We start from the raw sequence: 13,331 nt of genomic DNA, 5'->3' as shown, positions 1-13,331 counted from the left end.
TCCCTCCCTGACCACGCCCTTGTCAGGGGCTGTCCCTTTCCCAGAAGCACTGTGACTCCGCATCCCTCACTCCCCAGCATCGCTGGAGGATGAGTGCCCGGGGCCCCAAAGCCAAGCCCACCCGGAGGACATGGCACGTACCAAGCACAATGAGCTGCACGCTGACCTCCCCGTAGGTGTTGCCACCTTCATCGGAGACCATACAGGTGTACATGCCAGTGTCTCCCCGGGTCACAGAGTGGAAGGTGATGCCAGTATTCGAGAAGGTAACGCGGTCCTCGTAGGAAGCTACGGGAGCGAGAGGGCAGGGCAGAGTGAGCCCGAGAGCGGAGAGGGCGGGTGATGGGGGCACCGGGGCCCTCTGCGTCCCAGGGAAGGGCAGCGAGAAGTCCTCGGGGCCCTGAGTGCCGGGGCGCCCCCTTCCCCGGGACCCGGGATGATACCACCCCCCACAACCTAGGCGGCGGAGGGGGGCAGAGGGACTCGCCCGTGATCTTGTTGTTGTAGCACACGAGGCTGGTGGTGTCTCCTTGGGCAAACTTCCACTCCACCCGCGGGGACCCGAAGCCGGAGTAGGAGCACAGCAACTTGGCGGCTGCGGGAGAGAAGCGGCCGACAGACCCGCGGTCGGGGAGGGGGCGGACGTCCTGCAGGTCACCAGGGGTCTGCCCCGGCTTACCCTCCCCCCTCCTCCCAACTCACGTTTATTCTCGGCAACTCTGACTTCAGGCTCAGAAGTGTACACTGCGCCCCTGCCCAACGCCAGGGAGCCTGCGGAGGGGGTGGGGGCGTCAGGAGCGGCACTTGAGCAGGGCAGAGGGCTGCGATCCCAAGGTGTGGGGAGTCAGGGATCCAAGCTCCCCGTCCCTCCCCTCTCGCAAATGCCGCAAATGCCCTCTTTAAATGCTGCTTGCTACAACTGCTACAATACTTCTTTTATCAACAGAAAGAAAATGTTTCTTTCAAATGCAATTTATCTCCTGGTGACTCCCAGTAATCTAACTGGGTTCCCACTAGACTTCTCAAGGCCTGAGGAGGGGGAGGGGGAGGCGGGGAGGCGGGGGAACGGAGGGGGCGTGGCAGGGGAGCGGGCGGCGGGGATGCAGGGGGCGGCCGGGAGGCAGTAGGGGGAGGGGAGGCGCGGGCGGGTGAACTGAAATACACAAGGCGGGGGCGGGGTCTGTGCTTTCCGAAGCGTTTCCACCTGCACTGAACCTCTGATCCTGGAAACGAGCAGGACAGGTCAGCAGGAGCAGCATTACTGTCCCAACTTTCGGGGACGGACTGGATGACAAGGAGTCTGAGGGCACACAGCTGGTTCGGAGATGGAGTCGGGACCAGATCATGCCATTAGCATCCCCTCCCACCCAAAGTCCAGGGGAGGGCGCTGTAGGTGCTGGCGGGCATGGCGCGTCGGGGGAGAATTCAATACCATGGAGCCCAAACCTTCCTAAATAAGCACCAGGACACAGGGCAGGGGTGACGGCTCCCACACACTGCTCTCTCATGCTAAAAGCTCACACTCATGAAGTGGGCTTTATTTATGGCCTTGGGTCAGAGTCCTGTTTTTCTTAGACAAATGCAAGCACATTTTCCTTTATTTATTAATTACTCACAAACTAAATATGGCCTCTGGACCTCCAGGGCCCCCTTCGCTCATGAGGAACATGAAAGTTTTGAACTGGACGCTCTCTAAAGTCTTTTAGGTTCAAGGGTGGGGGGCATTAATGTTTACCTTCATTTATTTTAATTTGACAAACAACACTGTGAATTAGTCTGGGTGACAGTCTCTCCTCCAGTTTACAGATGAGAAAATTAACTGTTTAAAAGGCGAAGTGGCGGCCTGAGTTCACACAGCTAGGAAACAGCAGAGCTGGGATTGCCGAGCGGTTTACTCCCACCCTCCCTTTCCTTCCTCAAAATGCCGCACTGTCACACACCACGCTGCTTCTCAGAACAGCCATTGCTTTAATGGATGCAAGCTATGTCAAAAAATCTTTTTGTCAAAAATCAGGCCCATTTTATCTGTAAATTCTAATATTACCTTTTATCTATATATTCAGCATTACATTTTAATGTCAAATCTATAATCAAGTATAATGACAGATACAGAAATTAAATCAAAGAGCCTTTACTAAACTGAAAATTGAGGACATGGAAGTCTCTCACTCATCAGTTCTCATCAAGAATGCTGATAATGAAATGCTTTGATTGTTGTCCAAGTCAGCTTTCTCTGCTTTCATGACTGGAACTGTGTTTAAGACTCTCAGATTTTACAGTTTGCTACCTGTGATGTGTACTGTGATGCTCGAACCAGAACTCTCTTCAGAAAGAAACGGTTTGTCCCAGTCACTGGGAGGAAGGCCCTGGGTCCTCAGCCCTCTGTGAGAGTGGGCAGAACACTGCCCTGCCCAGGGTCGTGCCCCAGCCAGCACCTCCAGGGCCTGATCGGTGTAGGGGACGGATGTGTAAAGCCCTCCATCGCAGGACTCCCCTGAAGGCCCTTCCTGCCCCAAAGCTCCCCAAGGGGCAAGCAGGCTGAGGCCTCGGGGCACCAGTGCAACCCCGCTGTCCCTCTGCCCCGTCCTGTACCCTTCCCCTCCCTTCCACAGGCACTCCTCATAAATGTCTTGGAACAACAACTGATGACTCAGTCAGCTTGCTGAGAACCCAACCTGTGACACCACCCAAATAAAGAACAGCTTCAAATTAAACAGAAACTAGCCTTTGAAACAAAGGGCCACACCGGAAAAAAAAAAATATCATAGCACATGAACGCGATGACTATTTCTGTATTACCTCTGGCTTTAGCTAAAGTCCTTTCCTGAGTCCTCTCAGGTATCAGATCTAAAACACATTCAAGAATTACACCCCACACACACTCAAACACCAGGGGCTGCAGACACCCTCCTCCTCCTCACGAATTCCGACTGCCACGGCCCAGTCCAGGCTTCCCTTCTCTCGTTTACAATACAGGGCCCTTCACCTCAGTGCCTCCCCCGACCCTGGGGTAGGACCACTGCCGTTGGCCTGAGCCTAAAGGCTGCACTCCACACGGAGTCACCGCCTCAGGACACCTCAGCCATCCTGGTCCACAGTCTCCTTCTCCGTCCTGAACAAGCTCTGGAACCAGACTGCCTCCATTCAAATCCCATCTCTGTTACTTACTAGGGTGTGGCCCAGGCAAGCCACTTGCTCACTCTGAACCTCAGTTTGCCTGTTTGTAAAATGGGGATAATAAGAGTTTCTACATCAAAAGGCTGTCGTCGAGAGTTAAACAAAAGAATGCAAAGTACTTACAACAGTGTCTGACCAACAGGAAGCAGCAAATAACCATTATGTCTTATTTTTTTCACCGTCTGTACACACTTCTTTGTCTGACTGCGATGTGTTCTTCAATATAAATACTGCCTGAAAAATGTTTGCACTCCAGCCCACCAAACCGTCTCTCCTCTATCACTGTAACTGCCTTGGAAAGACTCTTTTCTAGAAACTTCATGGATTGGCCATCAGAACTGGGGATGATCCCTCCCCGCACACCCTCTGCATCCGCACACGATGGTCTCCCCGCACGCTGTCCTCATCAAGCCTGTTGTCCCTCACCTCATCTCAGCCCCTAACCTCGACCCTAAACTTGGCGCACTGTCCTACTAATAGACGAATGTCCTGCTGACGCACATGGCGGACCCAAAAAGAAGGAAATTTCATCCTTTCCACTGTGACGTTTAACTTACTCCAAGTTCACAAGAAAAGCTACAAGGTCAAAGGCACGGACAGATTTTCGGCCCTTCCAAGTGCAGAAAACCACCCCTTAACCTTGCAGCCCACTCATCCTGCTCACCCCCTCCTCCCTCTCTCCACACGCGGGGGAGTCGTCCGCACGCAGTCCCTGGCCAGCTGACCCCTCGGCCTGCTGCGGCACGGCCGGCCCTCGCCTCGGAATTAAAGTTGCTTTTACTAAGGTCACGAATCATATTCCTCGTCTCCAAGATGCTTAGATTGTAAGATGATGTAACAGCAATTTACTAAGAGCTTCTTGGGGGAGATTTATATTAAATATATACATAGGCTGTAAATCGCACGCCAATTTCCGAAACATTAAAGTCGTCCTAGAATGGAGAGCATCCAGTATTTGCTTTTTCGGTTACCTTCTGTGGCCTTTGTAAGACCGCTGGTCACTCCCCACCTCAGAAGTCACCCGGCCCCCTTGGCTTCTGCGTGCAGCCCTCCTGGTCCTCCACCACTAAGAGTTCCGTTTTAGTCTCCTTGAACTTGGCTTCCTCTGTCTGTCCCTAATACTATGATGGCCAGCATTCCATCCTGGGCCTTTTCTCCTCTCTGTATTCTCTTGGAAAAATCAAATGCAGGCCAGAATTCATGTACATCCATGCAGCACACACCCCCGGCACTGCCTCTCATCTGAGCTGCCACCCCTCTGGCCATGCCTCCCACCACCTCCCGCCTGGTCCACTCCAGGCGGTGGTACCAGCATTTACTCGGTCACTCAGACTAGAAATCAAGCACCACAACCTTCCCTTCACTCTACGATGTCATCTCCCAATCGCCCTCAAAAGGGCTGGGCTGCTCCTCGTCACACCCACTGCCACTTCCGAGTGCCGCCGTCATCTGAAGAATTGTGATTGGTCTCTAACTGGTTTCTTTGCCTTGTTTAACCTCGGACCCGCTGGATAGCACCCTCTACCCACTGCCTGAGGGAGAGTTGAGCTTTGCTGAGCACTTACTACATGCCGGCACTGCGTTGAGCGCCCTGCGAGCACCATCATTCGATCCCTACAGCAGCCTCGGGCTGGGTGAGACTGTCATCACCACCTTCATTCAAGCTCCAGTGGCCGGGCTGAACTGAACGAAACAGTCCCCAACGCGAATCTAATACCTGCCTTGAGCTTTCACTGCCTGTAAGATAAAATCCAAATTCCTCAGTGAGGCAAGAGAATTCGGCAGCACAGACCTCGCGATAGGCTTATCATCTTCATCGCCCTTTCTACTCTTACAATTTACCCTCCGGCAATACGAAACTACATGCTTACAACTCCCAGCAGAGGTCAGCTGTTTCATACCATGCTATTCCTGCCACATGTGACACCCTTTCCCCATGTTCTTCATCTGGCCGGCAGTGACTCATCCACAATGTTTTCCAGGAAATGCCCTACCCTCACCAGAGCCAGGTGAAGGCCTCTGTCCTGGGCTTCCAACACCCGACACAAAACACTGTCGCAGCACGCCCCACGTCAGGACGGCACCATCTGTGCATGTGTGTCTCCCTGCCAGACAGGAAACCCCCAAGGAGCAGGAACCACATGCTACTTATTACTGAGAGCACTCAGCACTAAGCTCGAGGCCTGGTGCAAGTCTGCGCTCAGCAACACAGAGCCTTAGCCAGTTAGAGCAACGCAGGTCAAGTTAGAGCACCCCAGGTCCTGCACTGCAATGCAGGACTTTAGGGTATGTCTACAAATAAGCCCATTTTTTCAAACTGGCCAATGGGGCATGCCCAAATGAAGAAAAGAACAAAGAGGATTCAAAGCCCAATCTTTAAAAAATTTTAATACTACCAAAGGTGTTTTTTTTTTTTGACTTCAGTACTCAGTAAAAAAAATGAGTGTCCGATTAATCTTTTTTTTAAAGTTAGCTTCATAACTTAAAAATTATATTTTTAAATTTGCTTCATAGTTTTAACACAAATTTAAAGTTCTCTGCGTATGGGCCATTTCCACTTCCCATTCTGCAAAAGGCCTGGGCTGCAGCGTCTGTAGGTGTCTGTGTGACAACAGCAGAGGCTGGACCCCTGCATCCCTGTGATGAGCCAGTCATTCCACTTCTGAGTATTCAAAGAAAATATTCAAAAAGATATATGCACCCTCATGTTCATTGTAGCATTATTTATAATAGCTAAGACATGGAAACAATCAAAATGTTCATTAACAGACAATAAGATATTATTCAGCCATAAAAAGAATGAAATCTTTAACTTCATCAGTAAAGGAATGGAAAAATAGAATGTGCTATATTCATAGGATAAAATGCTGTCAGACGATAAAAGAATACATATCTAATATGTATTCTTTTATTTATTTATAACTTATATATGAACAGTTCTCAAAGCATCTTACAGTGAAATAAAATTTCTGAAAGAAAAAAAAAAAGGAATGAAATCTTGCCATGTGCAACAACATGGATGGATCTTAAGGGCATTATGCTCAGTGAAATAAATCAGAGAACAAATACCGTGTGATCTCACTTATAAGTAGGGTCAAAAACAACATAAATGAGCTCAGATACAGAGAGCAGATTGGTGGCACAGACTTTGTGGGGACATGATGCACAGCACAGCGAATAAAGTTAATAATACCGTATTGCATATTTGAAGCTGCTAAGAGAGTTAGTTAACCTTAAAGATTCTCATCACAAGAAAAATTTTGTAATTATATATGGTAACTCTTGTTAACTAGACTTACTGATCATCTTGCAATGTACACTGAAATCGAATCATTATGCTGTACATCTGATACTAATATAATATTGTATGTCAATTGTATCTAAATAAGAAAAAAAACAATTAATTTAAAAAGCAGGATCAACAGAACTCTTGAAGACCTTTATAAGGCTTGTCTCATACATCATATCTGAATTCTAGACACATTACTGACCATGACCAAATGAATAGAATAACATAAAATAGAGAATAACATAAATAGAATAATAGCGGGAGCCCTTGTACCATCTAATCCTCGCAGTAATGCTATGAGATAATCATTACTGTTGCTGTCGTGTTACATATGAGTTAAGTGGGGCACCAAAATTAAGTAATTTGCTCTAGGTCACAAAGCTAGTAAGTGGCTGAGCTAGGACTCTCACCCAGGTGACCTGGCCCCAGTACATGATATATAATGATACGTTATGTAATTATATGAAAAACACATATTGCCACCCCAAAGGCCATGGCAGGTCAGTTTGTAATGGCATAGAAATATGTTCAAAATGTAAAAACGGTATGTAGAATGTGATCCTGCTTTTGTAAATAATAAAAGCTACCTGAATATACACATAAAAAAATCTCGAAGAATGGGTTCCAAACACTTGACAGTGCACACTGTCTGAGAGATTAGACGACAGGCAGCTTTTGTATGGTCTACGTTTGTGTAATAAATAAATATGTACTAAGTGTTTTAATTTAGAGAAAAGCACTCAGAAAGGAGAATAAAAAAGAGGGGAAAATCGGGTATATCACAAGAAGAAAAATAAAACAAAGCCAGGAAAAAATGGCAAAAACAAAGGCAAAAAAAAAAAAAAATGATAAAGAACAATGGGAAATATCAAAATAGTGGTAGACCAGGAAGCACTGAATGATTAACTAAAACTTTATAGGTGAAATGAGGTAACAGATGAGTAAGAAATATGAGATTATTACACCATCAAGATCCTAGAGTATCTGTGTGAGTCTGATAAATTTCAAGGAGAGAAAAAGGGCAGGAGAAAGCAAGAACACAGGTCACCTGGCTGAGAACAGGAAAGTGGGAGGGAGGAACGGCGCAGGGGCCGGAAGTGGCAGAGGTGGTGAGCCAGGCAGAGAGAGGGAGGCGGTGGTTCGGGCACGATCACCCTAGTCAATCACAGCATGTTCTCACACAAGCCCATGAGAGCTGGTGGTGCACAAACCTGCACGACTGCGGATACAAGTCCTAGAAATTGCTGTGTGTCTGAGTAGTGAAACGACACGGCAAACTGTATTTTCCAAGACAGATGCACCTATCAACGTATCGCTCCCCTTCGTGTGCTTCTCTTACATTGTGACTGAAGTAGAACCTAAGTCCCCTCCCCTTAAATCTGGGCAAGGTCTCGTGACTGCCTGGACCGGGGAGTGATGGCAGATGACACCGAGCTCCGTGAAGGTCAGTGCCTTGCGTGTACTCGCGCTAAATTCTCACAAAAACACTGTGAGACAAGACTGCTGTTACCATCCCATGTGACAGGCGAGAACACTGAGGCTTAGCACAGTTGCCCAAAATCACACAGCTCCAAACGGCCAGGTGGGAAAGTTAACCCAAGTCTGTGTAATTCTGAAACTCCAAAACTATTACGCTCCATACACGGCAAAATATTGTTCAAATTCCCCTTGATTCATTATGCTTTTCCCCAGTGAAAATTAATCTCTCCTCAACTTATAGGAATGTAGCCTAAGAAAATAATCAAAGGTAAGCATAAAGATGCATGAACAGGACGATTCGATGATATGTAGTACAGCGAAGAGAAAAAAGCCCAACAAAAGGTGAACAGTTGAATTATGTTACAGCCACACAGTAGAATACTATAGAATGGGTTTTGTTTAAAGCATGTTTTGCTTCAAATAAATATACATATACCGCACATTTATTCAGAGGAAAGACTAGGATGAAACACCAGCCCTAAGTGTTTATCTCTAAATAGGATTATATGTAATTTTATTTTCTCTACATGCCTCTGTTTTCTCATTTTTCTACACTGAGCATGTATCATTTCTTAATTAAAAAAATCTATATATATATATTTTTTTAAAAAGTGACTCTTTCCCATTCTGTGCTTCCAGACACTTTGTACTTTGGTGACAGCCCCTGGCACACTCTACTCCATGTTTGGTCGATATATGTCTGTATTTCCTTGATAACAGAGAAGCCAGTTATGTTTGTACCCTCCCAGCTCCTAACACTGCTTTGCCCCGAGAAAGTACTGTGGTGACAAGGTGGTCACAGAGGGGGAAGGTGTCCAGAATCTGAGCCAAACCCACTACAGGAAAGCTCTATTAAGGAAGCTTTGTTTTCTCCATGCACCCTAATTATTAGAATTCTCCTTAAGTTGACTTCTTGCCAGGAGTTTGTTTAAATTTTTTTTTTTTTTTTAAAGGAAGGAAGGAAGGAAGGAAAAGGAGGGAAACTAGCCAGCCAGTCTCTGGTTTTCTCTCAGAATTCATCCAAACATCCCTCTTGACGTGTGAGCCTCATGGGTGGGTCCCTCCAACTGTAAGGGGGCTGCAGTCATGGAACACGGAGGACAACACAGGGCCTGGGAAAGCCACCAACAACAGATGCCCGGTGCCCCTCAACGTGGGCTCCCTCCCACCGCACGGCTGGTCCCCTCACAGCTTCCTGAGAGCAAGTTACTCGCCTTCGTGTCCCTAATGTCTGGCACAGGGCATACTAAACACTAATGTTTACTGGACTGACAAGTGAGTGTGACGTCGTGGCACAATTAGAACCCAGACCTAGGGCTTCCTGTGGAGACAGAACTTACTCCCTGAGGTTGGGGGTACAGACAAGGAATGTGTGGGCCAGAGGTAGGCTCTGTGAGCCCAGCTCCAGGCTGCACTGAGTATAAGCAGCCACCCTTGGCTGCACTTCCAGTGACGTCAGTCGGCGGGCCCGGCCCCTTCGGATGGCAGAAAGTGGTAATAGATGCGTAGGACAAGAGGCTTTCGCTCCACCGCTCTCCTGTCTGCTCTTGGCAGAATTTCTAGTTCTACCTGCTCAGCTGCGCCCCTCCCCTGCCGTTTGCCCACCACATGGAGAGGGTGCGCCTGCCTGCTCAGCGCACACACCACAGCCTGACATCCAGCTTCCTGCCAGCCAGCTGCTTCCTCCCGTGCTGCTCCCACAAGCTGGACTTTAGACAGAAACCCTGCTTATCAGGGAGTCCCAGGCAGGATGAACCCAAGTTTTCAGTGCCGCTCACCACCGCCCATAATCCCTCACAAGGCTGAAACCTCTCCACAATTACATTGCACAGGTTGGTCATCCAGACCTTTCCTGAACCTGTGAAAAGGAAGCAGGTCTAGTTCCGAGATCCCCAAGGTCTTGTCTTCAATGCTAACAAATGTGAAAAACAAGCTCTATTATTTCCTAATGCATCGCATAATATGTGCAGCTTTTAAATCTATCTTTAAGCAAGGCTGTCAGCCATTTCTGTGTCCACAGAGCAAGTACCCCTTGACTCAGCTGACTGGGGGCGCGGTGGGGGTCCTAATGGCCAAGGCCACAACACCTGCAACACCATCATGAAAAGCTCTCCAGGGTACATTAGACGAAACGAACAGGTGAAGGGTGCAATGAAACGTATCCGTGAGCCTCTGTGTGTAGAAGGGGGAACAAATGGGTGCTGACAGACACCTCCATCCATGTAACCAACTCCGGACAGATATGCACGAAACTGCCAGGAGGCTGGAGTGAGCAGGTACGGGGTGGGAGAGATGGAGACCCCACTCCTGTAATGTCATTTTGATTCTCGAACGACATCAATGTATTAAGCAACTCTAATTAAACAAACTTAAAAAAAAAAAAAAAAAACCGCAGCTCTAACTCAAACCAAAACCTGGCAGGCTCAGGCCACCCTCTCCTAGGTTCCCCAGGATGGGGCTGGGCCTTTGCTTGATGGTCAATCGTATTTTGACCCGTCTTCTCTCTCCCTGAAAGCAGACCCACAATGACAAGCAGCCCTAGAGAGAAGAGGGAGGACAGATGGGCATCTGTACCTACTTCTGATGTCCCAGGGGTAACAGGACCGATGCCCCTACCTTTCGCTCTGGCCATCTGGGGCCTGTCAGGGTCTCTCCCAGCTTCCTTGGACATACCTTACTAGGGGGAGCACTCTTTCACCCTTACAAGGTCTGAAAGGGATAACAGCTGCCCGATACTGCCTGCCTGTGGGTGTCATGTAGCTACTGTCCCGGCTGACCCTCAGGAGGGGGTAAGGCAAGTATTCCTGCTCCTGTTTTACAGATGAAAAGACTGAACTACTAGCCTAAGATCACAAATAAGGCAAAGAGCCAAACCAGACTCCAGACGGGTGGCCTGCCTCCTATTTCCTTCCTCCGTGTGCTTATGCGATCGCTCCCCCCAGGTCCAGCCTGCTTTAACTGTTACAGGGTCAGTTCCTCCATCCCCTGGACCCGTGACTTCCCAGGACCCATTATCCTGTCAAGCTAACGCAACGCCACCTGGGGCTGCCTCTGAACCACTGTGTCCTGATTCCCTGAGACTCGAGGGCATCCCCAAGCTCAGAACTGTGCTATCGCAATTCTTTCAGAGCCAGTGTGTAATTACTGTGTGATCCAGAAAATTAGGAGCGAAAGAAAGCGGGAAGGAAGGACACAACTCCGGGAAGCTTACGAGCCTGACGAATAGAGTCACAAATAGAGTCCCTGGCTCAGAAAAAGAAACCCAAAGGTTGGGAGCAGGGGACGTGCAGGCACGGTACCGGGTTGGCAGTCTGCAGTACTGGGCACCACAGGGAACCCAAAAAATGACCGTGGATGTCGCCGGCAGTTCTAAGATGCAGGGAGAAGTAAGTAGGTGGGGGGTGGGAAAAGAATGGAAACTGAAGATAAACAGGAGAAGGAAGTCAGGAGACTGAACTCCCAGGCCCTCCCGTCCTTCGAGAAAGTCGCTGCCCTTCTTTGCACCTGCTTCCTTATCCAGGCGACAAGGAGAGAGCTAGGCTTGCCTCTGTCCAGTCCAACCCAAGGGTTTATGTTTCCATCCTAAGGGACAAATCTTCTGTGACAGAGTCAATCTGTCCATGGACAGGGAATCGATCTCCAGACTTCGAAACTGAGCAAAATGAATTGCCTTATAACTACTGATATTGCCTGTAATTGTTCGTTTCTTTTAACACTTCCTAAGAAGGACCTGGAGGGAAAAACAGTGATTCATTCAGGCCACGTACTGACACAGCAGCCACAGAAGCCACGCGCAGACCCTGGGGAGGGGCTGACCCAGGCCAGCCGACGCCGCACGAGGCAGGACTGGACAGAAGCCCCTCCACTCCAGCGGAGCGCAGGGTTCTGGCTCCGAGCAGGGTCCAGCCCACCAACAGCCGGCCCCGCAGCCCCAACCTGACCGCCGGGTCAACGACACGCATTAAGGCCCCTGGAGGTAGTCGTTCCAGAACTGAGCTTTGGGTGCGGTGTTCTGAGAAATGTCAGTTTTGTTTCTTCAGACTCTGCACCGGGACACGTTTCCCAGGGCGGCCACCGCCACCCAAAGATCTGGGGAGCAAAGAGACCCCTTCGGCAACAGCCCGGGAGAGACGCCCCCGCCCCTCCATTAGACTCTCGGGGGCCCCCGAGGAGCGGCTTCCAGGAGCCCAGGGAGTTGGCGGCGACCGGCTCGCGGCTCCTCGCGGCCGCTCCGGACTCCGGCTGCGCCTGGGCGCGGCGGGGCGGGGCGGGGCGATCCTTCCCAGGTGCGTGAGGAGGGGCCGCCGGGGTCCGCGCGAGTGCGCAGGGCCCCCGGCCCAACGGGCTCGTGCGGGCAGGGGGCGGTCGGCGCGCGTGCGGAACCGTGGGTGCCAGGGCAGGGGGCACAGCCCACGGCGTGGGGGAGGGGAGCGGAGGGGCCCGAGGGCGCGGGGGGGGGACCCCGAACTCCTCCCCTCCGCGGGAGGGGCGCGCGGGCGCCTCGCTCCAGCCTCTGTCCCGACGCACCGACTCCTCCCGCGACTCCGGGAACTTACACAGGGCCACCGCAGTGAACAGAAGCAACCGTTTCCTCCCGACTCTCGCCTTTGTCCCCATCGCGATCAGGATCCCGGCGCGAGAGCGGCCGCCGCAGCCCGGGGACAGACCCAGCTTCGCGCACAGCCGCGCGGACAGTGCTCGCACCGCCAGGTTGAGCCCGCTGGCCCGCCCTCCGCGCCCGATTGGCCGGCGCCCCGGCCCTGCGCGTTCCGATTGGAGGAGGCAGCCGCCGCTCGGCTGAGTGACTCACCGCCGCCAGGTGCCCCTCCGCCCACCATTCCCGGGAGGCGGGGCGCCCGTCCGAGCCCGAGGCGCCTCTGATTGGCCGGAAAACTGTCGCGAAAAGAGACCGGTTCCTCACCTTCCGCAGGTGAGCGCACCCTGATTGGGCGGCGTTCCCGAAGTAAGGTCTCTCTGACTGGCAGGTTGCTGGGCCGGAGCTGTAGGAGTAGGCGAACACCTGGAAGGGGCAGGTGGAGAGGGTAGTCAAACCGCGGACCTAGCGGAGGCCGGCCGGGTTTCGTTTCTGTTGTTTGTTGGGATGTAAATGACCGGGTGCTGTAGAAACCTTGGTGGCGTCATTTGGCGAAAGAAGCCTCACGTTAACATGCGAGGGGGAGAGGGCCAGGAGAGAAGTGAAGGGTACCATGACACAGCCCCCAAGCGCTTTCCCGTCGGCCCCACTGGCAGCGCTCACAAGCTTTGAGAGGGCCTGCGTAGAGAGGATGAAGGAAAAAGAAAGGGGAAAAGCAGAATTACATTATCTCAAGAAGAACTTCAAGCACATGTGCACCTAATACGCCCAAGTAATACCAGCTGACCTACA

The 13,331-nt window shown here is 50.8% G+C and overlaps 1 protein-coding gene across 1 annotated transcript in view; it reads right to left on the bottom strand.

The window, feature by feature from the left end:
• F11R (F11 receptor) overlaps positions 1-12,673 on the bottom strand; it is a 14,898-nt gene extending 2,225 nt beyond the window's left edge. Inside the window, exons 1-4 of the mRNA XM_039839925.1 lie at positions 12,502-12,673; positions 703-771; positions 488-595; positions 142-288 (exon numbers count right to left, since the gene is read on the bottom strand). Of these exons, the coding sequence (XP_039695859.1) occupies positions 142-288; positions 488-595; positions 703-771; positions 12,502-12,562 (385 nt within the window). The 5' untranslated portion in view covers positions 12,563-12,673. The remainder of the gene's footprint in view (positions 1-141; positions 289-487; positions 596-702; positions 772-12,501) is intronic.
• Positions 12,674-13,331: the final 658 nt, after the last annotated feature.

This window comes from Pteropus medius, unplaced genomic scaffold (assembly GCF_902729225.1).
Source record: "Pteropus medius unplaced genomic scaffold, Ma_sr-lr_union100, whole genome shotgun sequence".
NCBI lineage: Eukaryota > Metazoa > Chordata > Mammalia > Chiroptera > Pteropodidae > Pteropus > Pteropus medius.
Note: the sequence above shows the minus strand (reverse complement) of the source record. Positions and strands in the feature narration are given on the sequence as shown.